The sequence below is a fragment of the Haliotis rufescens genome, unplaced genomic scaffold (genome assembly GCF_023055435.1).
Source record: "Haliotis rufescens isolate VD_foot unplaced genomic scaffold, xgHalRufe1.0.p SCAF_4, whole genome shotgun sequence".
NCBI lineage: Eukaryota > Metazoa > Mollusca > Gastropoda > Lepetellida > Haliotidae > Haliotis > Haliotis rufescens.
In genome coordinates, this window is record NW_025964112.1 from 62,107,291 (window position 1) to 62,132,438 (window position 25,148).

The 25,148-nt window shown below is 43.9% G+C and overlaps 1 protein-coding gene across 3 annotated transcripts in view; it reads left to right on the forward strand.

Moving 5' to 3' along the window:
- LOC124116786 (stAR-related lipid transfer protein 3-like) overlaps window positions 1–23,543 on the forward strand; it is a 64,376-nt gene extending 40,833 nt beyond the window's left edge. For all 3 annotated transcript variants that reach the window (XM_048381915.1, XM_048381916.1, XM_048381917.1), the window contains exons 9-14: window positions 8,017–8,093; window positions 9,940–10,101; window positions 11,366–11,461; window positions 12,753–12,937; window positions 13,820–13,913; window positions 19,598–23,543. In XM_048381915.1, coding sequence (XP_048237872.1) covers window positions 8,017–8,093; window positions 9,940–10,101; window positions 11,366–11,461; window positions 12,753–12,937; window positions 13,820–13,913; window positions 19,598–19,705 — 722 coding nt within the window. In that variant the 3' untranslated portion in view covers window positions 19,706–23,543. The remainder of the gene's footprint in view (window positions 1–8,016; window positions 8,094–9,939; window positions 10,102–11,365; window positions 11,462–12,752; window positions 12,938–13,819; window positions 13,914–19,597) is intronic.
- The last annotated feature ends 1,605 nt before the right edge of the window (window positions 23,544–25,148 follow it).

A 25,148-nucleotide genomic window follows, 5' to 3' on the forward strand; every position in this document is an offset into this window, starting at 1 on the left:
GGAATTGTGAAGGGAGGTCTTTAAGGTGTTCACTTGTCATAGCAAAGACTTGAGTTCGAAACCCAGTGCGAAGGACAATTTGTAAAGACCTATTTCAATGTCTACCACGTGATTATTGCTGTCATTGCTCTCCCACTTCCCTCAATTCCTCACTCACCCACTCACACCGCCTTTGCAAACATTGTACGGTACTTTCATTCTGACATATGGTCTCTCCAGTTTTCACTGAATATATCTATTGCCATAGTGTACTATGGCATTGGTATTGAGGCCTGTGTGGGTGGTAAATGGATTGGGGTAAATAATTCATGGTAATGATCTTTGATAAAGTTGCCACTGTGCCAGTTCACACAGTAATAGGTGATTTATGATGTCGACATCGGCCTTAATTTTCAATACATCTTTCATGTATCTCATTTATTGTGCAACCGAGGTTGCCACATTTGAGATTGTGTAATCTCATGGAGATAGACTTGCAGGCTGGATAACTGGGGTTGCTGGAGTTATTGGTTGTAAACACTAAACAGTTTCCTAACCATGTTGATCGATTTGAATTTCTGGTAGGATTTATGAGCTTTCTCTTTCTGTCCATGCTTGAGATAAGAAATAGATTTTTATGTATGGTATGGTTATTGTCAGATCTTTTCTGGAAACGTTATTGTGGAGAATTTTATTAGTTGCTACATATATCTATGCTTTGTTGCTGGTTGACTGAAGGCTGCCATGGGTGAAGGTCATGACTTTGTACACATTTTGGGGAGGGGCAAGAGAAACAACAGACGATTTTCTACTGGTAAAAATAATGCAATATGTCCCATAAAGTAATATTTTGATTTTAAAAATTTGATGGAACAGAAGGATGATTATTAAGGTTGTGTCTCGAACAAAAGGATTGTCAGTTGGAGAGCATCACTAACAAGAAATGATCATTTGGGGAGGGTTACGAACAAAAGGGTTGTCAGTTGGGGAGCATCACGAACAAGAAATGATCAGTTAGGGAGATTTACAAACAAAAGGAATGTCATTTGGGGAGCATCACTAACAAGAAATGATCATTTGGGGAGAGTTACGAACAAAAGGATTGTCAGTTGGGGAGCATCACAAACAAGAGGAGAATGGTCAGCTTTTTAAAGGAAGATAAAAGGATCTCAATCTTCTTTTTTTATATATATATGACTGGTCCCTCGTACGCATTAGGTTCATCAGTTTGTCACAGATGAAGAACTTAGTTTTGCTCTTCTTTCTCTGTCATGTCTTCGTCTTATAAAACTATATGTCACCTGTGTACCTTTCACTCCTGAAGGATAGACTGGCCACCAGGACGTGTCATCACAAGACAACTCTAATAAAACTGTCATGTGTAGCATCAGGAAGTCTGGCCAGAACAATGGATAGGAAAACTCAGGCCCTTAATGAGTATATGTATCATCTTGCACTGACTGCTGTGCCCTGGGGAATAGTTGTGTTATATTTGAGGTGATAATTACATTATATACAACACTATACACTGCTTTCCTCAGCCTTGGACAATATGAGCCATCACTGGTACTGTGTATTATGTCATAATAATGACCAAGGGCGTGTTACGGTGTGAATGGTAGGATAGTGAGATCAATCAGGAATGTGTAGGAGGAAAAAAGCAATTTGGAATTCTTTGTTTTGTCATAAATAATAATTGACTTGAATGTAACCAAGCCTATGTTTTTTCAATAAGTGATTTATGTATTACTTGAGATCTTGAAAAGCAGTAATGACACATATAGAAGCAAAGACCACTTGGGCTTGGACAGAAATAGAGTGGACAAGGATTTACTTCTTGAAACATTGCAGCTCAGGATGTTATCATGAAATACCCGACTATGGGGACACTGGTTTGAGTTAACAAGTAGAGGAATTAAAGATTAATTCAAATCTGAGACTTCAGCAACAAGAACAACGACATCATATTGTCTATTCTCATAATTCTTACTATTGCAAAATTTAGTGTCTGGTCAAGAAAAGAGAAAATACCTTGTCTTACCATCTCATTGCACTTCTTACTGTTACCAATGTGAGTAGTCTCTCATCCAGACCAAGGAACTCCCATGCACAACAATGCTTTGGCAAGTCTAGTTTCTCTGGCCTCCTTTCTATTATATATTAAAAGACAATTCAACAAAACAAATCTTAAACTATTTTAATGTCAAAGACAAAGTGGGAATCTAAAATGTGAGTCCCCTGCACACATTCCATTAAACTGTATTCATGGATTTTGATGTATGTGAATAAGGTTTTGACAAAAAAAATATTTCTTTGATGTAATTAAATAAGACAGGACATCCTTTCTGATTTTAATTGAATTATATCTATGGGTGTGGAACTGACATATAGGCTGGCAGCCTGGCACAAGTTATCCAGTTGTCAGGCTGCCATGATGGACTCCATCACCTCGTGCGCTGCCCTTCCCATCACTCCCGTGAATCACAGCTGTCATGGTTACGTCAAGTTCGTCTTGTGAAGGTGTTAAATCCTGCAGAAGACTGTGCATGATCCTGATGCGACTCAGATGAGATCAGCTCATTTTACCAGTCTATATGTGGCAGGTGGAAGCAAGCTTGATTTGACTTATAACATTCGGAAAAATGTTATTTTGACTTTTGCAGTGCAGGAGCATGTCTGCTATCTGTGTTCTGATGAAACTGTGTTGTGGGTAGGTGGATGGATGTCTGAGTGAGGAGTGTTTAGGGTGTAGTAAGTGATGTACCCTGGACCCGACAAACCAGTGACCAGTAGAGTGAGCACCAGTCAACACTATTGGGCTCAGTAAACATAACAGTCACAACTAGTTGGTCATATTTGCAGTCACTCATTTAAGCACTATTCACACCCTGCAGCCAATTTGACCTCCTAATAGTTTTATTAAGTTATTTTCACATATTACCTACCAACATTGTTTAAGGCGACTATGTTTGTTGTAAGAGGCAACTAACGAGATCGGGTGGTCAGGCTTACTTACTTGGTTGATGCATGTCATCGTATCCCCATTGGATCGATGCTCATGATGTCAATCACTAGATTGTCTGGTCCGGACTTGGATTATGTACAGACCGCTGTCATTACTGAGTGCGGCGTTAAACACCAAGGAAACCAACCAACCAAAATAGCTTTCTACAGTTGCTTATACATGTTACCTACCAACATTTTTTAATACTGTTAAATATACCTATTACCTAGATATACCTATCTACAGAATAGTTTACACCATTCCCGTATCGTTCCGAGTGTCGCTGCTGTTTGTTCAACCCACATCTGTTTGCTCATAAAACACTCTTGCTACATTTCAAATAGAAGTTGTTGACAACATTCCAGAACTAAACCATGCATGTATCGTGTGTTGTGTGCACATGAAGACTGTCACGACATAAGCTATATAGTAGTGGGTGTGTCTCTCACAACCACCATGAGACATGCATCCCCCCTCTCTCCTCTCCTCTCCTCTCTTCTCCTCTCTCTTCTCTTTCTTTCTTTCTCTCTCTTTCTTTGTCTCTTTCTTTCTCTCTCTCTCCTCTCCTCTCACAAAATCTGGTTGAAAATGGAGAAATGCATGACAATAACAGTTGTCATCACAGTGTTACATTACACACCAATAATATAGTTGTCAACATCCAGCTCAAGATTCAGTCAATTTACCAGTGACATGTAATACTACGTCACACATCATATGGTTATCGATGTCACCATACAATATTAATACACGACACACAGTGCTGATCACGGTCAATGCATCACACACAAAGTAAACACCAGTGTCACACCCTACCCTCTCTCTACTCCAACTCCCCCCCACCCCCCACCCTCCCCAGCATTTCTACACAGGCTCCCCTCCCCCCACAAAGCTGTACGTTTCACTGAACATGCTGAAAGGACAGTATTGTATTGTAGAGAAGCCAAGCCCTTGCTGTATCCAATCTTGCTTTGATATGAGATATTTATTAGAATCAAATGGTACAGGAAACAAGTGGCTCAGTGGTGATTATATTGCGGCCTCCGTGCTGACATGGCCGTCAATACGAGGAAGTTCCTGAGTACATAAAAGCGGCCTTGTATGCCTCTAGCAGACCTCCATGAAAACATGATGCATGCCTTATCCTCCTGAAATACTATACTGACCAAAAAAGGTTCATGAATATGTTTTGCGGATATGTTCTTCAATTGAGGACTAAGACACAATTTATAATCATATTCATGATAATGATAATGATGATACTCATGATGACATAATGATAACAATAATAATAATAATAATAATAATAGGCCATTTATTTTGTGCATATTTCCACACCACATAGGGGCATGCTCCAAGCGCTACTATTTCACAACAAATATCCCCAAAATATTCATGATCTTTCACCTTTTTGTTCAGTTTATTTGGGATTCAATGACCTTTGTGAAACCGAAAGAGAAATATATGTTTTCTGTTTAATGCTAGAGATGTGTTACATTGTATATTCAATATGAATAGTGTATTGGTGACTGAGACTTCAAAGGCTGTGAATAGCTGAAAGATTGCTGATGCCACTCAGTTAATTACAGTTACTAGGTGCCACATTGCTGTATGTGATAATTATTGTTTCACAGTGTCAGTGTCACTATGATAGTTAGAGATATGAATAATGAATGAAAAGTTTATACCCACGATACATAGCTTTAGTTCCCTACCTACCCTAGGGGGTGATACACTGGATAATGTTGCAGCTGGTAGAGATATTATCACTCAACACCTGGCGGGGAGCATGTTGTCTTGTGCAACATAGGAAAGAGTTGCCTATGTATGAAAACTAGGGCTGGGACGGGTAACTCGGGTACTCGGGTCGGGTGGGTACTGAGTAGGACCCGGGTACCCACAGGACTACCCGGACCCGTGGTTAGTCACGTGATATATTGTTTCATGACAAAAAATATCTAAAACTCTATGGTTACACTACAAGTCACTATTGTTCGCATTTCTTTCTCACTATGCACCCATTCCTTCTGACCTTTATACGTTTGAATAAAGATAAAACTTCAGTCAACTTCAGTGTATGCATGACCAGATTGTTTTATACGTGTATCTCAATACCGGGTAGGGTCGGGTGATAGCATGGTGGGTACCCGGGTTGTAAATTTGGACTCGTCCCAGCCTTAATGAAAACACTTTAACTGTGAGAGACACTTAATTAACTTCGATGCAGTTTATTCCACTGCTATGTTGTAAGAGCATGGAAGCTGGTATTTGTCAGACTTCTAAATATACTGATCAGAAAAAGTTGGGGATCATGAAGATTTGGGGAATATGTTTTTGTACACGTTGTCGTGAAGACACTATATCATGAACATGTCCCCCCCAATATTCCTGATCCCATTTGCTCAGTTGTATATTGGATGGATCACTGTCATCTGGTATCCTTGGTATCCTCGGGATCAGTATTTATTGCGATTAACTTTCTGGACCCTGTAATGGAGAAATCAGTAAAATCTATTGATTCGGGATGTAGAATCAACCAATTCAAGTGATTCCTACCTCTTGGACCATGTTATGTTTGATGTATAATTTCTTTATCATTTTGCATAATAACCTGTAGTTGTCAGTTTTACCTGCACAAAATGCATGTTCAGAATGAACCCTGAATTCCTGGCTCAGAATCAACTACAACAACAACAACAACAACAACAACAACAACAACATGCCATCATCGTAATGTTTAAACAACATTATTGGCCCTGCAGGGCATTTGTGTTGGGTAATTCCACACAAATCTCATGGATATCTTACGAGGGTTTCTGACCACAATCCCATATATACTCTACCTAACTGCATTTGTTTTGAGAGCTTTCCAACTTTCACAATCTACAGTGTTAACAGGAAGTGGTTCAATGCTGCCAATGTCTCCGTCATCGGTTGTCCGCTTCAAGTCTTTCATTGCCTGTCATAGTCTTTGCCAAAAACGTAGCACTCCGTACATGGCTCTTAGCATCTTTTCCGTAGATTTTAGTGTTACTAGTGAGGGAGTATGGTTTTACGCCGCGTTTTGCAATATTCTAGCAATATCACAGAGGGGGATACCAGAAATTGGCTTCACACTTTGTACGCATGTAGGGAATCAAACCCGGGTCTTTGGCGTGATGAGCAAATGCTTTAACCACTAGGCTACCTGACCGCCTTAGTGTTATTATATGTATTATTATTAGCTGAGCTTAGTAGACCAGAATAAACAGTAAACAGAATTTTAGGAGAATCTGGCTTTAGACTAGTGGCTTTAGTCACAGACTGCTGGTGTCTCATTGCTGGGCCCCATTTTACAGGGATTTGTCTAGGCTTACTCAGGGACCAATATTCAGCCCTAAGTCTGCAATAAATGTCATTAAAAATTCCCAAAATGGAACTAAAAGTTTTGCAATTTATGTTAATAACTAACAGCTAATTTAACGCTTTGTTCCAATCCTATTTTTCATGGATAACAGAACGAATAAATAGGAAAAGCAGGTAATGTGATTATATGTTATTACTTTGAATGCAATTTCAAAGTACAAATGCTCAAATGGGCCTAACTCTGAATTAAAAAAACATAGAACTTAAAAAAATCCCAATGTTTAAACAAACTATTTTTTCCCAAATTGCCTGCCAGAGCCACTTTGTTTAAAATCCTTGATAAGTCCCTGTCTACATGGAGATCCTAGCTGGACTGCTGTCAACCAAAGATTAGACCAACAACAGTCGTAGTGCTCAGACCGGCTTCAGAACAGGGCCCTGGAATGCAATCCTGAAGGAATTCCAATTTGATAACAATTTCCTTTCTAGAAAACATTTTTCAAGTTCAGACTTGTGATGTTGTTGCCATTTGAGTATTGAGGAGGGATTATTGCTCAGACAAGGCACCAGGAGCTACACTGATAAACAAGCTCACGGAAATAACAGTCAGTGCCATGTCATGTAGATGAGAATATTACTTTCGGTGAATGTGTGACTTGCTTAAAAAGGACAAAAACACTGAATAAACCTGCTTCAATTGCTGACATGATTATATTCACCTGTGATAACGCTAGAATATGATGAAGGTGGCATTTAGCATAGTCACTCGTTTATGAGATCAAAGTAGCACATGTTTTTGTTACTGATGTCTTTCCTGACTGTCACTGTGTTTGCGTCCCATATTTGCCCTGATTACGTGTCAGGGTTCGTTATGGGTTCCACCAAAATGGTATACGTGTAAGATGTACGGGGAGCATGGGTGGGTGTCGCATGTTGGTGTGCAGACTTGCATCCCTTCGGTATGTCAGAAACCTATGGTCATGGGTTCGAATCTTGGTTTGCCCCGATTATGTTTCCAGGTTTATCTGCACCATAATTGTGCTCGCGGGTTTCACAAAAGTGGTAAATGTCTGAAACCTGCATCACTTGGGGCTTTCCACACACATTTAGCTGACACCCCAACTCACTCACTCACTCACTCACTCACTCACTCACTCACTCACTCACTCACTCACTCACTCACTCACTCACTCACTCACTCACTCACTCACTCACTGTAAGATGTACACCACTTTGTTCTTCCCAAATGCTCTGATAAAAACTGAAATACTCTTCAAAACAAATTCAATCACTCACTCCTACTTTCTAATGTATTATAGGGGCGTTCGGGTAGCCCAGTGGTTAAAGCGTTCGCTCGTCACGCCGAAGACCGGGGTTCGAATCCCAACATGGGTACAATGTGTGATGCCCATTTCTGGTGTCCCCCGCCGTGATATTGCTAGAATATTGCTAAAAGCAGCGTAAAACCATACTCACTCACTCACTCACTCACTCACTCACTCACTCACTCACTCACTCACTCACTCACTCACTCACTCACTCACTCACTCACTCACTCACTCACTCACCCACCCACCCACTCACTCACTCACTCACCCACCCACCCACCCACCCATGGTTCTACACCCTGGCTGTACATGCTACAACCAATGGATGGCTATGATGACCTTGGCTATGTCTCATTGCAGGATCTGATGAAGAGACCGATAAGCAGGCCCGTGACCGGTTCTACAGCGTCCCGGCATCGGCTCAGACCAACAGACAGGTAGGTCAATATTCCAGATAGCACAACATTTTTTAAGTAATGGGTTTGTAGGTGAGAAGTCATAGGAATATGGCAGCACATGCAATTTGCCTTGGCGCTGATTCAAAGTTTGGGGATTGGGAAGTATCATCCTGTATTAAACAACAAACGATGCTTTTTTTCTGATCACTTCTTGTATAAGGTAAGCAGGGAACAAACTGTTTAAAATAAAAAAATCTTATTGTGCTGAAGAATAGCTTTAATATGGGACAATATTTCTGGTGAGCTGGAGAGTGTCTACTATTTTCTCTGAAGACTATCATGAAGGATGATTAAAGAAACAAAAGCAAATTATCATAAACAATGAATTTAACAAAAGCAAAATTGTACCAGTCATCAGTTGCTAAAGACCACAGACAAAAAGAAGTCTTTAGCAAATGTTAAGTAGTATAGTTTGTTTACAATTAATAAGTTTATTTACTTTAGTGTAAGAATAAATATTAAAAATTGGATTCTATCAATATTGGATAATGAAGTCAGTTATACAGAAATCAGTCTTTGTAGTGGTTGTCGTTTTGCCTAGTGAAGGGCATCATGTAGAATTTACTGTACAGCAAAGCTTGGCTGTTAAATAAGTTGAGGCTGTGAAGTTAAAAGGGATTTGTTCAAGCAGGACAGCCTATATGACAGGTTGTCATGGTGATATAACCCTGTGTCTATCTGACGTGTTGTCAAGGTGATTTTTATGGGTTTGTGACGGGAGTGCCAGGGGTATTGAGTACACCATGAACAACTCTGATTCAGGAAAATGTAGATTATGCAGTTTGATAGGTAGTTTGACAATTGGTCTGATATTACAACCATATCCTAGGGGCAGTAGTGTTTGATTCAAACATTCCAGCACTTAGTCCCCCCCAAGTCCTGTTTCCCCCACGGGGATGTGTGATATACGGCATATCACCTGTCATGTTAGTTTTGCAAGTTGAGTAGACAGGAAGGCAGGTTACTCATGTCAGTGCTATGGCCACATGTTACGTCACTATCTGATAAAAATTTAATAGCATCAATCTTGTTATAATAAGCAATAAGGGAGAGGTTTTTCAATATCATATCTTTTCTACAGTTATGCAATGTCTGTGTAGCACCATGCAATACTGGGGTGAAATTGGGGTTACTTAGGAAGATGAACAATTTAGAAATAACCAATTTTGGGGAAAAGAATTTTTGGAGTAAACAGTGGCTCTAACAGTATGCAAGTAGATGGTGAATACGGATGATATCCTGAATGACCCAGCTCCAGATGATTATATATTGGTTTAAAGTATCAAACTCTCCAAATTGTATACTAAATACGATATGTGACCCTTAAAGTCTTGATGCTGATTGTCAGTTTTAATGCTATGTTGTCATATATTCAGAACAATACTTTGTAATTACATGTTCCATCTGAACAACAGGCTGATTTCCGTGTCTCCCGTGAAGATCTGGGTTAGAATTTGTCTTCAGCAACCCATGTTTGTCATAACAGGCAACTAATAGGAACAGGTGGTCAGACTTGCTGACTTGGTTGATGTGTGTCGCCGTGTCCCAATTGCATAGGTCGATGTTCATGATGTCAATCACTGAATTGTCTCGTTCAGACTTAATTATTTACAAGTTGCCATCATGTGACTGGAATATTGTTGAGTGTGGCGTTAAACAACAAACAAACAAACACAAAGTTCTTTAAATCCCCAAACATTCCCAACTAGATAAGCCCCTGCTGTAAAGTTCCACAGCATGGAGATTTGAATTTGCTTTCATACACTACTGATTTTAGGTAAGTTAATCTGAAAGCACAAGGTGTGACCATGTCGTGACTTTACAGGAGATAGACTACCTGAGTGTAGGCTTGAGTGCCTGGAACATCATGTGGGACCTGATCACTAGTGACGACTCAGAGTGGAAGAAGGAGGCTGGGACCGACCCCACGGGAGGCTGTGTCCACAGCAGGTCCGTGCCCACACACGGCAAGGTCTTCAGGCTACAGGTGAGACACTGACAGGGGACCTAGAGAATTAGGAGGTTCCTCACAAAGGGAGGGGTTTGAAATGTGAAAATTTGGATGAGGGTACATGTATATTCTTTTTACGTTGTGTGACTGTCATGATAAAACAAAAGTATGATGGCACTTTTGCATTCTTTGGGAGGCCAATGAAAAAAATAACAACACTTGGCGAGGTTACACAATTATGAACTACACTTGGGTAGTTTTACTCAAGAAATAAGCGATAAGCGGGAGTTGTTTATCGTACAATAAAACACTGCAGGGAAAAAAAACATGAGGGGAATCCGACTGCGGCAATGTCGGGCAAGTCCATTTTACTAATGGGGGGGTAATTTTGGTATTTCTGGCATATTCTCACAATTTTCATGTCAATTATCTGTACCTTTTCTCGAAAATACTGATTGTCATATCTCTTTCACTTTTGGAAGCGGTCGTTCGGCCATCGCGTTTATCTACGTTGCCCAGCTACATCTATGGGGAACAACTCACTAGACACTTCCCTCTCAAAAATAACGTTGTCCAATATACTGACATCAGCAGTGTTTTATCGTGAAATAAAACCATGTTCGTTGTTCGTTGTTCTTTGCGATTTATCTCATAGCTATCTTGTATAGAAAAATATACAACACTTTGGGAGGGATGCAGAGAAATAGAGAATCTCACCCTCGTGTCTTTTGATATCAAATATATCAACACGAGTTGAAAAAAGTGGGAAAACTCCGAGGCTTCCCAAGGTTTTTTTTCCACTTTTATCAACGAGTGTTGATATATTTGATATCAAAAGACACGAGGGTGAGATTTTATTTATTATCCAACATCATTCTTCCAACTTCCAAGTTTGTAGAAAGTCATAAGCAGTGTCTAAGTGTAAAAAGTACTGCTAACAGCTTCAGTAGCAGAGCCATTAGTGATGTCATTTGATTGTGACGTCATGGTAACCAATGACGTCACAATGGTCTGCAAAGCATTGTGATGCAACTTCATTGCAGAGATATCTACAGTATAGATATCGCTTGATCTCACCCAAGTGATATCTCCTGTGGGAGTGAATGAATGAATGAAACATATTGGGACTGTGTTTGTGTATAAAGACAATCTCCATTATCAGACATTCAATCTTCAAATTCCGTTTGGATCCTGGCACAATGATAAACTATTGCGTTATCTGTCCTGTTGAACTGTTGTGATACCTTTTTCTGCTGGATGTTTCTAATATCTATTTCTATTGAACATTTATGCTTTTCAGGGTTTAGTGGAGCTTAGCCCAGCTGATCTGTTTCGTGAGATAGTGACCAATCAGAGTGAGCAGCCAGACTGGAACCCCACTGTGATTGAGTGCAGGGTGGGTATACGAGGATTAACTTTGCAAAGCCTTGCATTAGAGGAGTGTCATAAAACATGGCAACAGTCTCTGATTCAGAGGGTCAGTCTTCGTTGTGGTATGTGTGTGAAGCCCATTTCTGGTGTCCCCCGCCGTGATATTGCTGGAATATTGCTAAAAGTGGCGTAAAACCATACTCACTCACTCATTGTGGTATGTCCTTGCATTCTGTGGCCACCTTCCGCTGCCATGCATGTGGTTGTGGTATGAGTGAGTGAAAGAAGGTTAATGTTGAGCCTGGACCAGGCAAACCTATCTTCCCAAGGCATGGGAGTTAACTGACTATAAAAGTCCAGTTTCCACCCATGCTGGAATTATGAAGTTATATATTGGCTTAAATAATGATTTTATGCATAGTCCAATCAAAATCGCGTGATGAAATTGACAAAATCGTCAGCTGTCTTGCAGATTTCCGTGTAAGATTTGTAAAGCATGTGTACCACCAACTCGGCGTCAACAGATATTTTCCAAATCCTTTGATGTTTCTAATCAAGGTTCTTACTGATTTGAGTGCACTTCGTGAAGTAAGACCCGTTATATTAAAATATAGATCTTGATTATCGATCTGATCGTCTTAATGTCAATCACTAGATTGTCTGGTCCAGACTCGATTATTTACAGACTGCCATCATATAGCTTGAAGCAAATACAAGTGATATGAGAGATGGAATCTGATTGGTTAATAGGAGGGACATAGAAGGGACATAACTCGTAATAGCCACTGGTGGCTCTACGATTGAGCCACAAAGTTCCAGCGTAGTTCGGCAAGGGTCGAAACTGGACTTTTTTAGTCAGTTAACTCCCTTGACTCAGGAAGATGAGGCAAACCAGGGGGTATCATCATGACCCACATCGTTGGATGCACTGTCAGTGAGGTCACACATCGTAACCACCAAATCCTCAGTGTACTCCGCTGTGATCTGACGATATGATCTGACAAAAACTCACAAAGATTTGAAATAGCTGCTGGCAATATACCGAGGTAGTGGCCTCTCAGTATGGACTTGTTTGTCAGTGTTGGAGTGTGTGTTGTTGATATATAATTTATACACATCTGCTACAAGTGTAGGAATATTCTCTTGTCTCCCATATTGAGTGAGTGAGTGAATGTTGTTTTATGCTGTCGTCAATACTATTCCAGCTATATCATAATTTGTAAGTAATCGAGTCTGGACCAGACAAGCCATACCTGATCATTATTCTGATCAAGTTCTTGAATATGCTAAAGATCCCCCCTTCCTGGTTATTGCAGACGCTGCAAATGGTGAATGACAACACAGATGTCTCCTACAATGTTGCTGCCGAGGGTGGTGGCGGTCTGATCACAAGCCGAGACTTTGTCACAGTGAGACACTGGGGTGTGAAGGACGGAATCCACATGTCAGCAGGCATTGCTACTACACATTCAGAAATGGCGCCGCAGAAGAAATATGTCAGGTGAGTTCTCACAATACAAGGCAACAAAGAAAAGATCTCTGTTAAGTCATGTACCGTATTCGACGTAATAAGCGATATTTGCTAATATATTGGCTAGTGAACAATCCCTATTAGCAACCCTTCAGATTGATCAATGTACACAAGACTTATTTATTCATGTATAATACATGTGTTATATGCATCCTTAATGGGACATTAAATTCTGGAAAAAATATATCTGTTGTGCATAAACATTTCAGGCTGTCAGCATAAACCACGAAATTTATGATTTTTCAACTCTGTTGTTTTTCACCAGAATAATATTCTAATATGAGCCCCCTATTTCTAATTTTGAGGGCACCCTGGGCTCTTATTATGTCGAATACAGTAATTAGATTGTGTTCTGATGGGGTGCCATCTTGGAAGACTAAGTCTCAAAGTGTGGTTGCTTGAATGTAAGATTGTTTGGATGAAACAGGTCCCAGGCATTTAAGGCGCTGCAATTTGCTTTACAGAGTTCTGTCCCTTAGGAATGCCAGGATCCCAAGACCTACATCACTTCATGCGTTCCTCCCATATAAAGCTGAAATGCTATGTTATAAGTGAAATACTGTTGAAGTCAGTGTTCAACCCAATAACACTGGGTCACCTCTTCATAAGATTGGGGAAATTTAGTCCATGGACATTAAGTGAGTCACTAAGTGAAGAATGTCAATGAGGCAGACAGCTTCAGAAGATAAATGAGGGCTTGTGGTTTCAGGAAAAAAATGACAACCTTGTGGATAACTCGAGTGGCACATGTCAACCATGGTGATAGATGTTGACTTTTTTAGAAATTCTGTAAGATAATTAATCCCATGTTGTGATGGTGGCAGGTTCAACAGTGTTGTGTGTGTTTTCCAGGGGAGAGAACGGCCCAGGAGGCTGGGGCTTCAAGCCTGTCCCCGGGGAGCCTGATCAGTGTATCTTTGTCTGGCTGCTCAACACAAACCTTAAGGTGAGGAGGCGTGGAGAGCGTATGGCTGGTAGACGGGATCAGCACATGGCTGGTAGACGGGGATAGTACTTGCTGGGTAGACAGGGGACAGCACATGGCTCTTAGACAGGAGGAGAGCACATGGCTGGTAGACAGAGGAACAGCACATGGCTGGTAGACGGGGGGGACAGCACATGGCTGGAAGACGGGGGGACAGCACATGGCTGGAAGACGGGGGGACAGCACATTGCTGGAAGACGGGGGGACAGCACATGGCTGGAAGACGGGGGGACAGCACATTGCTGGTAGACGGGGGGACAGCACATGGCTGTAGACAGGGGGACAGCACATTGCTGGTAGACGGGGACAGCACATTGCTGGTAGACAGGGGGACAGCACATGGCTGGTAGACAGGGGGACAGCACATGGCTGGTAGACGGGGGGACAGCACATGGCTGGTAGACTGGGGACAGCACATGGCTGGTAGACAGGGGGACAGCACATGGCTGTAGACAGGGGGACAGCACATTGCTGGTAGACGGGGACAGCACATTGCTGGTAGACAGGGGGACAGCACATGGCTGTAGACAGGGGGACAGCACATGGCTGGTAGACAGGGGGACAGCACATGGCTGGTAGACAGGGGACAGCACATTGCTGGTAGACAGGGGGACAGCACATGGCTGGTAGACAGGGGGACAGCACATGGCTGGTAGACGGGGACAGCACATGGCTGGTAGACTGGGGACAGCACATGGCTGGAAGACGGGGGGACAGCACATGGCTGGTAGACGGGGACAGCACATGGCTGGCAGACAGGGGGACAGCACATTGCTGGTAGACGGGGGGACAGCACATGGCTGGTAGACGGGGGGGACAGCACATGGCTGGAAGACGGGGGGACAGCACATGGCTGGTAGACGGGGGGACAGCACATGGCTGGTAGACAGGGGGACAGCACATGGCTGGTAGACAGGGGGACAGCACATTGCTGGTAGACAGGGGGACAGCACATGGCTGGTAGACAGTGGGACAGCACATGGCTGGTAGACAGAGGAACAGCACATGGCTGGCAGACAGGGGGACAGCACATGGCTGGTAGACGGGGGGACAGCACATGGCTGGTAGACAGGGGGACAGCACATGGCTGGTAGACAGTGGGACAGCACATGGCTGGTAGACAGAGGAACAGCACATGGCTGGCAGACAGGGGGACAGCACATGGCTGGTAGACGGGGGGACAGCACATGGCTGGTAGACAGGGGGACAGCACATGGCTCTTAGACAGGAGGAGAGCACATGGCTGGTAGACAGAGGAACAGCACATGGCTGGTAGACGGGGGGACAGCACATTGCTGGTAGACAGGGGGACAGCACATGGCTGGCAGACAGGGGGACAGCACATTGCTGGTAGACGGGGGGACAGCACATGGCTGGTAGACGGGGGGACAGCACATGGCTGGTAGACGGGGGGGACAGCACATGGCTGGAAGACGGGGGGACAGCACATGGCTGGTAGACAGGGCACAGCACATTGCTGGTAGACGGGGACAGCACATGGCTGGTAGACGGGGACAGCACATGGCTGGTAGACGGGGACAGCACATGGCTGGTAGACGGGGGGACAGCACATGGCTGGAAGACGGGGGGACAGTGCATGGCTGGTAGACGGGGGGACAGCACATGGCTGGAAGACGGGGGGACAGTGCATGGCTGGAAGACGGGGGGACAGCACATGGCTGGTAGATGGGGGGGACAGGTCATGGCTGGTAGACGGGGACAGCACATGGCTGGTAGACATGGGAACAGCACATTGCTGGTAGACGGGGACAGCACATGGCTGGCAGACAGGGGGACAGCACATGGCTGGTAGACAGGGGGACAGCACATGGCTGGTAGACAGGGGGACAGCACATGGCTGGTAGACGGGGGGGACAGCACATGGCTGGTAGACTGGGGACAGCACATGGCTGGTAGACAGGGGGACAGCACATGGCTGGTAGACGGGGACAGCACATGGCTGGCAGACAGGGGGACAGCACATGGCTGGTAGACAGGGGGACAGCACATGGCTGGTAGACAGGGGGACAGCACATGGCTGGTAGACAGGGGGACAGCACATGGCTGGTAGACTGGGGACAGCACATTGCTGGTAGACGGGGACAGCACATGGCTGGCAGACAGGGGGACAGCACATGGCTGGTAGACAGGGGGACAGCACATGGCTGGTAGACAGGGGGACAGCACATGGCTGGTAGACGGGGGGGACAGCACATGGCTGGTAGACTGGGGACAGCACATGGCTGGTAGACAGGGGGCACAGTTCATGGCTGGTAGACAGGGGGACAGCACATGGCTGGTAGACAGGGGAACAGCACATGGCTGGTAGACAGGGGGACAGTTCATGGCTGGTAGACTGGGGACAGCACATGGCTGGTAGACAGGGGGACAGCACATGGCTGGTAGACAGTGGGACAGCACATGGCTGGTAGACTGGGGACAGCACATTGCTGGTAGACAGGGGGACAGCACATTGCTGGTAGACAGGGGGACAGCACATGGCTGGTAGACAGGGGGACAGCACATGGCTGGTAGACAGGGGGACAGCACATGGCTGGTAGACAGGGGGACAGCACATGGCTGGTAGACGGGGGGACAGCACATTGCTGGTAGACGGGGACAGCACATGGCTGGTAGACAGGGGGACAGCACATGGCTGGTAGACAGGGCACAGCACATTGCTGGTAGACAGGGGGACAGCACATGGCTGGTAGACAGGGGGACAGCACATGGCTGGTAGACGGGGACAGCACATGGCTGGTAGACAGGGGGACAGCACATGGCTGGTAGACAGTGGGACAGCACATGGCTGGTAGACAGGGGGACAGCACATGGCTGGTAGACAGTGGGACAGCACATGGCTGGTAGACAGGGGGACAGCACATGGCTGGTAGACAGTGGGACAGCACATGGCTGGTAGACTGGGGACAGCACATTGCTGGTAGACAGGGGGACAGCACATTGCTGGTAGACGGGGGGACAGCACATGGCTGGTAGACGGGGACAGCACATGGCTGGTAGACAGGGGGACAGCACATGGCTGGTAGACAGTGGGACAGCACATGGCTGGTAGACAGGGGGACAGCACATGGCTGGTAGACAGGGACAGCACATGGCTGGTAGACAGGGGGACAGCACATTGCTGGTAGACAGGGGGACAGCACATTGCTGGTAGACGGGGGGACAGCACATTGCTGGTAGACAGGGGGACAGCACATGGCTGGTAGACGGGGGGACAGCACATGGCTGGTAGACAGGGGGACAGCACATGGCTGGTAGACGGGGGGACAGCACATGGCTGGCAGACAGGGGGACAGCACATGGCTGGTAGACGGGGACAGCACATTGCTGGTAGACGGGGACAGCACATTGCTGGTAGACAGGGGGACAGCACATGGCTGGTAGACAGGGGGACAGCACATGGCTGGTAGACGGGGACAGCACATTGCTGGTAGACGGGGGGACAGCACATTGCTGGTAGACAGGGGGACAGCACATGGCTGGTAGACAGGGGGACAGCACATGGCTGGTAGACGGGGACAGCACATTGCTGGTAGACGGGGGGACAGCACATGGCTGGCAGACAGGGGGACAGCACATTGCTGGTAGACAGGGGGATAGCACATTGCTGGTAGACAGGGGGACAGCACATGGCTGGCAGACAGGGGGACAGCACATGGCTGGTAGACGGGGACAGCACATTGCTGGTAGACGGGGACAGCACATTGCTGGTAGACAGGGGGACAGCACATGGCTGGTAGACAGGGGGACAGCACATGGCTGGTAGACGGGGACAGCACATTGCTGGTAGACGGGGGGACAGCACATGGCTGGCAGACAGGGGGACAGCACATTGCTGGTAGACAGGGGGATAGCACATTGCTGGTAGACGGGGGGACAGCACATGGCTGGTAGACGGGGACAGCACATTGCTGGTAGACGGGGACAGCACATTGCTGGTAGACAGGGGGACAGCACATGGCTGGTAGACAGGGGGACAGCACATGGCTGGTAGACGGGGACAGCACATTGCTGGTAGACGGGGGGACAGCACATGGCTGGCAGACAGGGGGACAGCACATTGCTGGTAGACAGGGGGATAGCACATTGCTGGTAGACGGGGGGACAGCACATTGCTGGTAGACAGGGGGACAGCACATGGCTGGTAGACGGGGGGACAGCACATTGCTGGTAGACGGGGGGGACAGCACATTGCTGGTAGACAGGGGGACAGCACATTGCTGGTAGACGGGGGGACAGCACATTGCTGGTAGACGGGGGGGACAGCACATTGCTGGTAGACAGGGGGACAGCACATGGCTGGTAGACAGGGGGACAGCACATTGCTGGTAGACAGGGGGACAGCACATTGCTGGTAGACGGGGGGACAGCACATGGCTGGTAGACAGGGGGACAGCACATTGCTGGTAGACGGGGGGACAGCACATTGCTGGTAGACAGGGGGACAGCACATGGCTGGTAGACGGGGGGGACAGCACATTGCTGGTAGACGGGGGGGACAGCACATTGCTGGTAGACAGGGGGACAGCACATTGCTGGTAGACGGGGGGACAGCACATTGCTGGTAGACGGGGGGGACAGCACATTGCTGGTAGACGGGGGGACAGCACATGGCTGGTAGACAGGGGGACAGCACATTGCTGGTAGACAGGGGGACAGCACATTGCTGGTAGACAGGGGGACAGCACATGGCTGGTAGACGGGGGGACAGCACATTGCTGGTAGACAGGGGGACAGCACATTGCTGGTAGACGGGGGGACAGCACATGGCTGGTAGACAGGGGGACAGCACATGGCTGGTAGACGGGGGGACAGCACATTGCTGGTAGACGGGGACAGCACATGGCTGGTAGACAGGGGGACAGCACATGGCTGGTAGACAGGGCACAGCACATTGCTGGTAGACAGGGGGACAGCACATGGCTGGTAGACAGGGGGACAGCACATGGCTGGTAGACAGGGGGACAGCACATGGCTGGTAGACTGGGGACAGCACATGGCTGGTAGACAGGGGGACAGCACATGGCTGGTAGACGGGGGGACAGCACATTGCTGGTAGACTGGGGACAGCACATGGCTCTTTGACAGGGGGACAGTGTGGTCTTAGACATCTGGAATTTGAGTCTGTTTTCAATTGAAATGACAAAACAAATTTGCTAAGATTGCAATTAAAATGAAAATAGTCTGAAAATTGGTAGAACAATTTCACAGAAATGTATGGGATGTTTTTTTCTTTTAATGGAACCCATCATGCATTCCATGGACAATTCAGCGTCGTTATAATCATATATAAACATGTATTATTTAGCCATTTCCTTCACAGCTAACATCTCCACAGTTGAAACAATTAAAACTGAAAAATTTAAATTTCAAGCAATTTTAGTCTGAAATGATGATAGTCCTTTCAGGCACAAGTATGTCATCAAGTTTGTTGAATTAAGAAGAATCACTTTAATGGAAAGAGAGCATGTGTGCTGAGCTAACAATATCTTATAAAAGTAATTGCCCATGTTAAATATATGATCAGCGCTGCATCATTATTCAACAGGAGAATGTTCATTGCTGCTTGTGTGAAATAGTTTTGCATGGAATAAAACCATATGAAATCTACTGTTTGTTTACAGGGCTGGCTTCCACAGAAATTGATCGACCAGAGTTTGTCAACAGTCTGTCTTGACATGCTTGCTCACGTACGCAAACGGGCGGAAACCTTAAACACCGCAGGGAGGTGAGGGGAACATAAGGAAATGTGCAAGGACACCAGATTGTAACAGGAAACGGGGTGCAATATACTGACAACTTCTGTACAAGTCCTGTTCTTGTTGTGACCAATCATCTGCCAGCATGATCCAGATTCGGATCCTGTGGCTCCACGCTGACAGACTTGTGTTGTGTGTTGGAAGATATACTATGGAACAAGTAGCATAATAGAAACAATGTGTTGAGTGATAGGGGATATATTGACCAACATCTTCCAGCACTGACAGAGAGAACCGTTGTCCGGCACCGCTGGTTGTGGACAGCTACACACAGGTGCTGCTCCCTGTATGACAGAATATTTAGCCCACTCTTTAAACTTCATGGTTAACTTGTCCACCAATCCTATTATTTTGTATGATTTGTGAAAAAAAGAATAATTTTTCTCTCAATTCGAAAATATTTTTTTATGCAAAAAATATTTTAGATGGTCTTATTTTGAACATTTTATATATGGCTTTCAAATATGTGTCCGTGAAATTCTGTTTATCCAGAAATGTTCAGAACAATTTTAATATTAATGGAACTTACTTACCCTGAGTTTCATAGCATCAATATACTGATTTTGAGTTTAAAGATTGTAATTTTATTGTTAAGATATTATATTTTTATTTTCTTGAAGCAATTACTCTGCAAGAATGAATCGTGTGAACCAAGAAAAACAATACCGAAATACTTCACTATGTTGTCTTACAGAAGGTAACAAATACCTGACAGAGTTGTGTGAACACAACAAGTGCTTGTTTGTCACTGTTTACACACACAAAACATACACACTTCATGATGTCACTTATGTCTGTAAATAACATTTTTTACAATTTTGCTTTTGTAAGTGAATTTATATGCAAGAATTATGTCTATTCTTGTATTTCAAATCATGAGTTATGTTGTCAGGGACAGGATGCTGTCCCCACACATTATATATGCAATGCTATTCATGTATTCATCAGTTGCTACTAACAGAATAGATAATTAGCATGAAAAAGTGCCAAACTACTATTACGACTACATTCTATATAAATTAAATCACAAATCACGGATGTGAGGTTTAGCAATATTCACTGAGATCAAATTTGTTTCCAAATTTATTTGAAGAGACTGATCTTTTGACTCATAGAATGGCTAGTCTGCGTTGACGCAACGTTACTTCACCTGTCATAAAAAAAGTGGCTTGTAATATATTAGTGGTCGTGTTTGCTGGTCAGAGCAATTTCTCTTATTTACGAAACGTTAATATGTACATGACATGCTGTTCAAGGGAGATAACTCTAATTTACAAACAGCTCATTGGCAAAATGGACACATTTTAAACATTATTTATGCTTTGTGTGAAAGATCTTTATCAGTTTGGTTTCAACAGACTAAGGCTGTACAAAACAGACGATAATCAACATGTAATTTATGGGAAATTCGGCATAAGTTGAATGCAGATATTCTCCATGATAGCATTACATGTTGCTTGTTCATAGGGCTTCTAAAGGTGCCATACTGGAATAACTAACCGGTGGGAAAATGCTATTTAATTATCGTCATGATGACAAAGTCTTGTTGATATTACTAGAACAAAGTAAATGTATATATGTAAATAGAGACACATAGATCTACCCATGTAGATGCAGATATTTGGCACATGTATGTGTCTGTATGTACCGTGACCAGTGTGCAACGTGTATGTACAGGATTGATAACGAAGGAGCCCATTTTTGACCAATTACATGTAATAAGGTATACGTTGTAACTGACTTTTATGCCAGACAAGATATTCATCTTAAATACCGGTACACTGATTAGAAATACTCAAAAAAATTATATTTTATTATATTGATAATCTTGAGGATAAGCTTGGAACAAATAAATTGATTAGGTCTGGTAAAAATTTAAAATCAGTCAGAGCCTTGATTATGTGTATCTATATTTAGTGAACAAGCAATCGTGACAACGAGCATGATAGGGTTACATGTCACAGATACAGCTACCTCTTGATGGAACCATTTGTCACAAGACGACCATACCATGTGTTCATCAAAACATACCCCCAAAAAGCCATTCCTTAGTACCAGACGAGTGCATCTAATGAAGCCTTGATGGTGTGTGTTGCTAGAGGAATTGTATACAAGACCTCCAGTGGCTCTCTCAGTTATAGCGGAAGAGGTTCGACAACATGAAAGAACATGTGACAACAGACATGTTAAATCCATTTTTGGATATCAATATAGCAAATTTATATATAGGTACATGTCAAGGTGTGAGTTCGTCATGTTTACTACCGATATTTTGATAAAACTTGTACATATGTTTTCATGCCATGACATACATGAGTATCACCGATCCCCGCCATGTTGGATATGACAGGGCTAGTAGAGAATGATTGTTATATTTAACTAATATCTGTACGAGTTATGTATGAAAGTGCAATAGGGGTTGACTGATTTAAAGAATTTTTAATCAGTGTGATTTCGCAAGTCTGTATGTTATTCACCAAAACTTTGAGAGCACTTTTCATACATCTGTGATCCTGAGAGTACAGAGATTATATTATGTTACTGTTCTACCAGCTTCTTTGTTTATCATTATTGACCTCACTTACGCAAGATCAGGTGACTCAGTACACACCTCTCAACTTTTGGTAGGGATATTCCTTGTGCCCCCGTGGTACACCAAACTATTGTTTAAAGACTATCAAGGTTGTGTAGCATTTATCAGATAAGACAACTTTGTTTTTCATTGTTAAATGTTGACGTCCGAAGGACTCCATGTTAATGAAGTTTCACTGTACTTTTAAAACTTATCATTTTTGGAAGGTATTGTCTGTGGATCTTTTGTCATGTTGCAGTCAGTTTTCTTCATGAAATATTTAACTGTTTTTTTATGCAGGTGACAAATCTGTCACCTGATGTCCCCAAGGAAATTTGTTTGATCCATGCTTTTTACAGTGAGAGTGAACACATTGAAGTCTTACTTTTGAAAGGGTTAATTATTCTTGCATTTAGGCTGGGAAACTGTTTAATTCGTCGAGCTTCATAGGGCACGTATTAGCCAATACAATGACAGAAGCAGGGCATAGGGCACTCATCACGGAGTTTCATTGGTCAATCCGAGTTGACCAGCCATAGCGGGGGGGTGTTCTGTACTGTATATCATAGCACTTGTACAAACATCTGCGTTATTTGGAGGACAGCCTATCACATGTAATGTTTCATACGAAGAATTATTCAAAATCATTTAATTTTACTCAATACAATACATTAAGATTTCATCATTGTTTTATTTATGATTATGTTACCATGGGAACCTTGGGTTTGTGAAGCCCAAACAAAATTTGGGTTTTATCCATTTATACTAGAAAGATGTAATAAATTTCTCGTTATAAAGTAATATTTCATTATGGCTCGAATTTCTTTTGAAACAGACACAATATCTTATGAACAACTTTAAAGTTATTTTTTTATGTAGGCTTGTTAGGGAATTTTTTTATAATATCTGACCTGAAAGGCCTACTTTGAACCTGTCTGATGGTAGTCATATTCTTCATGAAACATGATTTCTAACAGTCCTTTCATCTTGTTGTGATTGCAGTGTGTTTTATCAAGGAGCTGCTATGCTGTCCATGTAGGATGGACATCTACATCAAACATTACCTGCATCATGTACTCATAACTTAACCCTTTATGTACAAACTGTAGAAAATAGGATGTGTATAGTGAACATTTGTACTTATGTGATGTTTTGTATATATGATGATGATGATGAATATGGAAGATACCGTTTCAGGACATGTGATAATATAAAATAAATCGTCTTTTTTTCAGTAAACATGTGTCGTTTTCATTCAACCTGTCCCATTTAAAACAGACCGCCTCTGTGGTCTTGTGGTAGAGCGTCTGCCCGGAGAGTGGATGGTCCAGGCTTCGATACTTGACCGTGTCATACAAAAAGACGTTAAAAGATGGTACTCATTGTTACCATGTCTGGCGCTCGGCATTAAGAGGCTAAATCAAGGACTGGTCGGCTCGGAGTCAGTATATTGTGTCTGAGTGGGGTATTCATGTTGCATGGTATCTCAGTGGGCTAGCACTATAAATCGGCATCAATCCGGACAAGTACAGGCAGCCAAAATGTCAAACTTGGATCTCATTTTCTTTGTGAAAGAGTATTGTTTATAGCTTGATTAATAAGACAATGAGAATGAAGACACCTTGTCATCCAGTCTCAGAGTGTTCTGTCTGCTTCCTTATAATGTCATGAACCATGTTCAGACTGTCAGCGGTTGTAAGTGAATGATTATAGTTTTATCCTGCTTTTAGCATTATCCCAGCAATATCACGCCAGGGGACACCAGAAATGGGCTTCACAAATTGTACCCATGTCAGGAAATCGAACCTGGGTCTTCGGTGTGATGAGCGAGCGCTTTAACCATGAGGCTATCCAACCACCTGTCAGCTGTTGTAGCAACAGATCCGATGATATGATCAATGTTCAGACAGCTGCTGTTGTAGCTATAGACAGGATGACTGGATCCATGTTCAGACAGTCAGCTGTTGGAGCTATAGACAGGATGACTGGATCCATGTTCAGACAGTCAGCTGTTGGAGCTATAGACAGGATGACTGGATCCATGTTCAGACAGTCAGCTGTTGGAGCTATAGACTGGATGACTGGATACATGTTCAGACAGTCAGCTGTTGGAGCTATAGACAGGATGACTGGATCCATGTTCAGACAGTCAGCTGTAGCTATAGACAGGATGACTGGATACATGTTCAGACAGTCAGCTGTTATAGCTATAGACAGGATGACTGGATACATGTTCAGACAGCTGTTGTAGCTATAAACTGGATGACTGGATCCATGTTGAGAGTTTCAGCTGTTGGAGCTATAGACCAGATGACTGGATCCAAGTTCTGACTGACAGCTGTTGTACCTATGGACAGGATGACTGGATCCATGTTCAGACAGCTGCTGTAGCTTAAGACCGGATGACTGGATCCATGTTCTGACTGACAGCTGTTGTAGCTATAGACAGGATGACTGGATCCAAGTTCTGACTGACAGCTGTTGTACCTATGGACAGGATGACTGGATCCATGTTCAGACAGCTGCTGTAGCTTAAGACCGGATGACTGGATCCATGTTCTGACTGACAGCTGTTGTACCTATGGACAGGATGACTGGATCCATGTTCTGACTGACAGCTGTTGTAGCTATAGACAGGATGACTGGATCCAAGTTCTGACTGACAGCTGTTGTACCTATGGACAGGATGACTGGGTCCATGTTCAGACAGCTGCTGTAGCTATAGACAGGATGACTGGATCCATGTTCTGACTTTCAGCTGTTGTACCTATGGACAGGATGACTGGATCCAAGTTCTGACTGACAGCTGTTGTAGCTATAGACAGGATGACTGGATCCATGTTC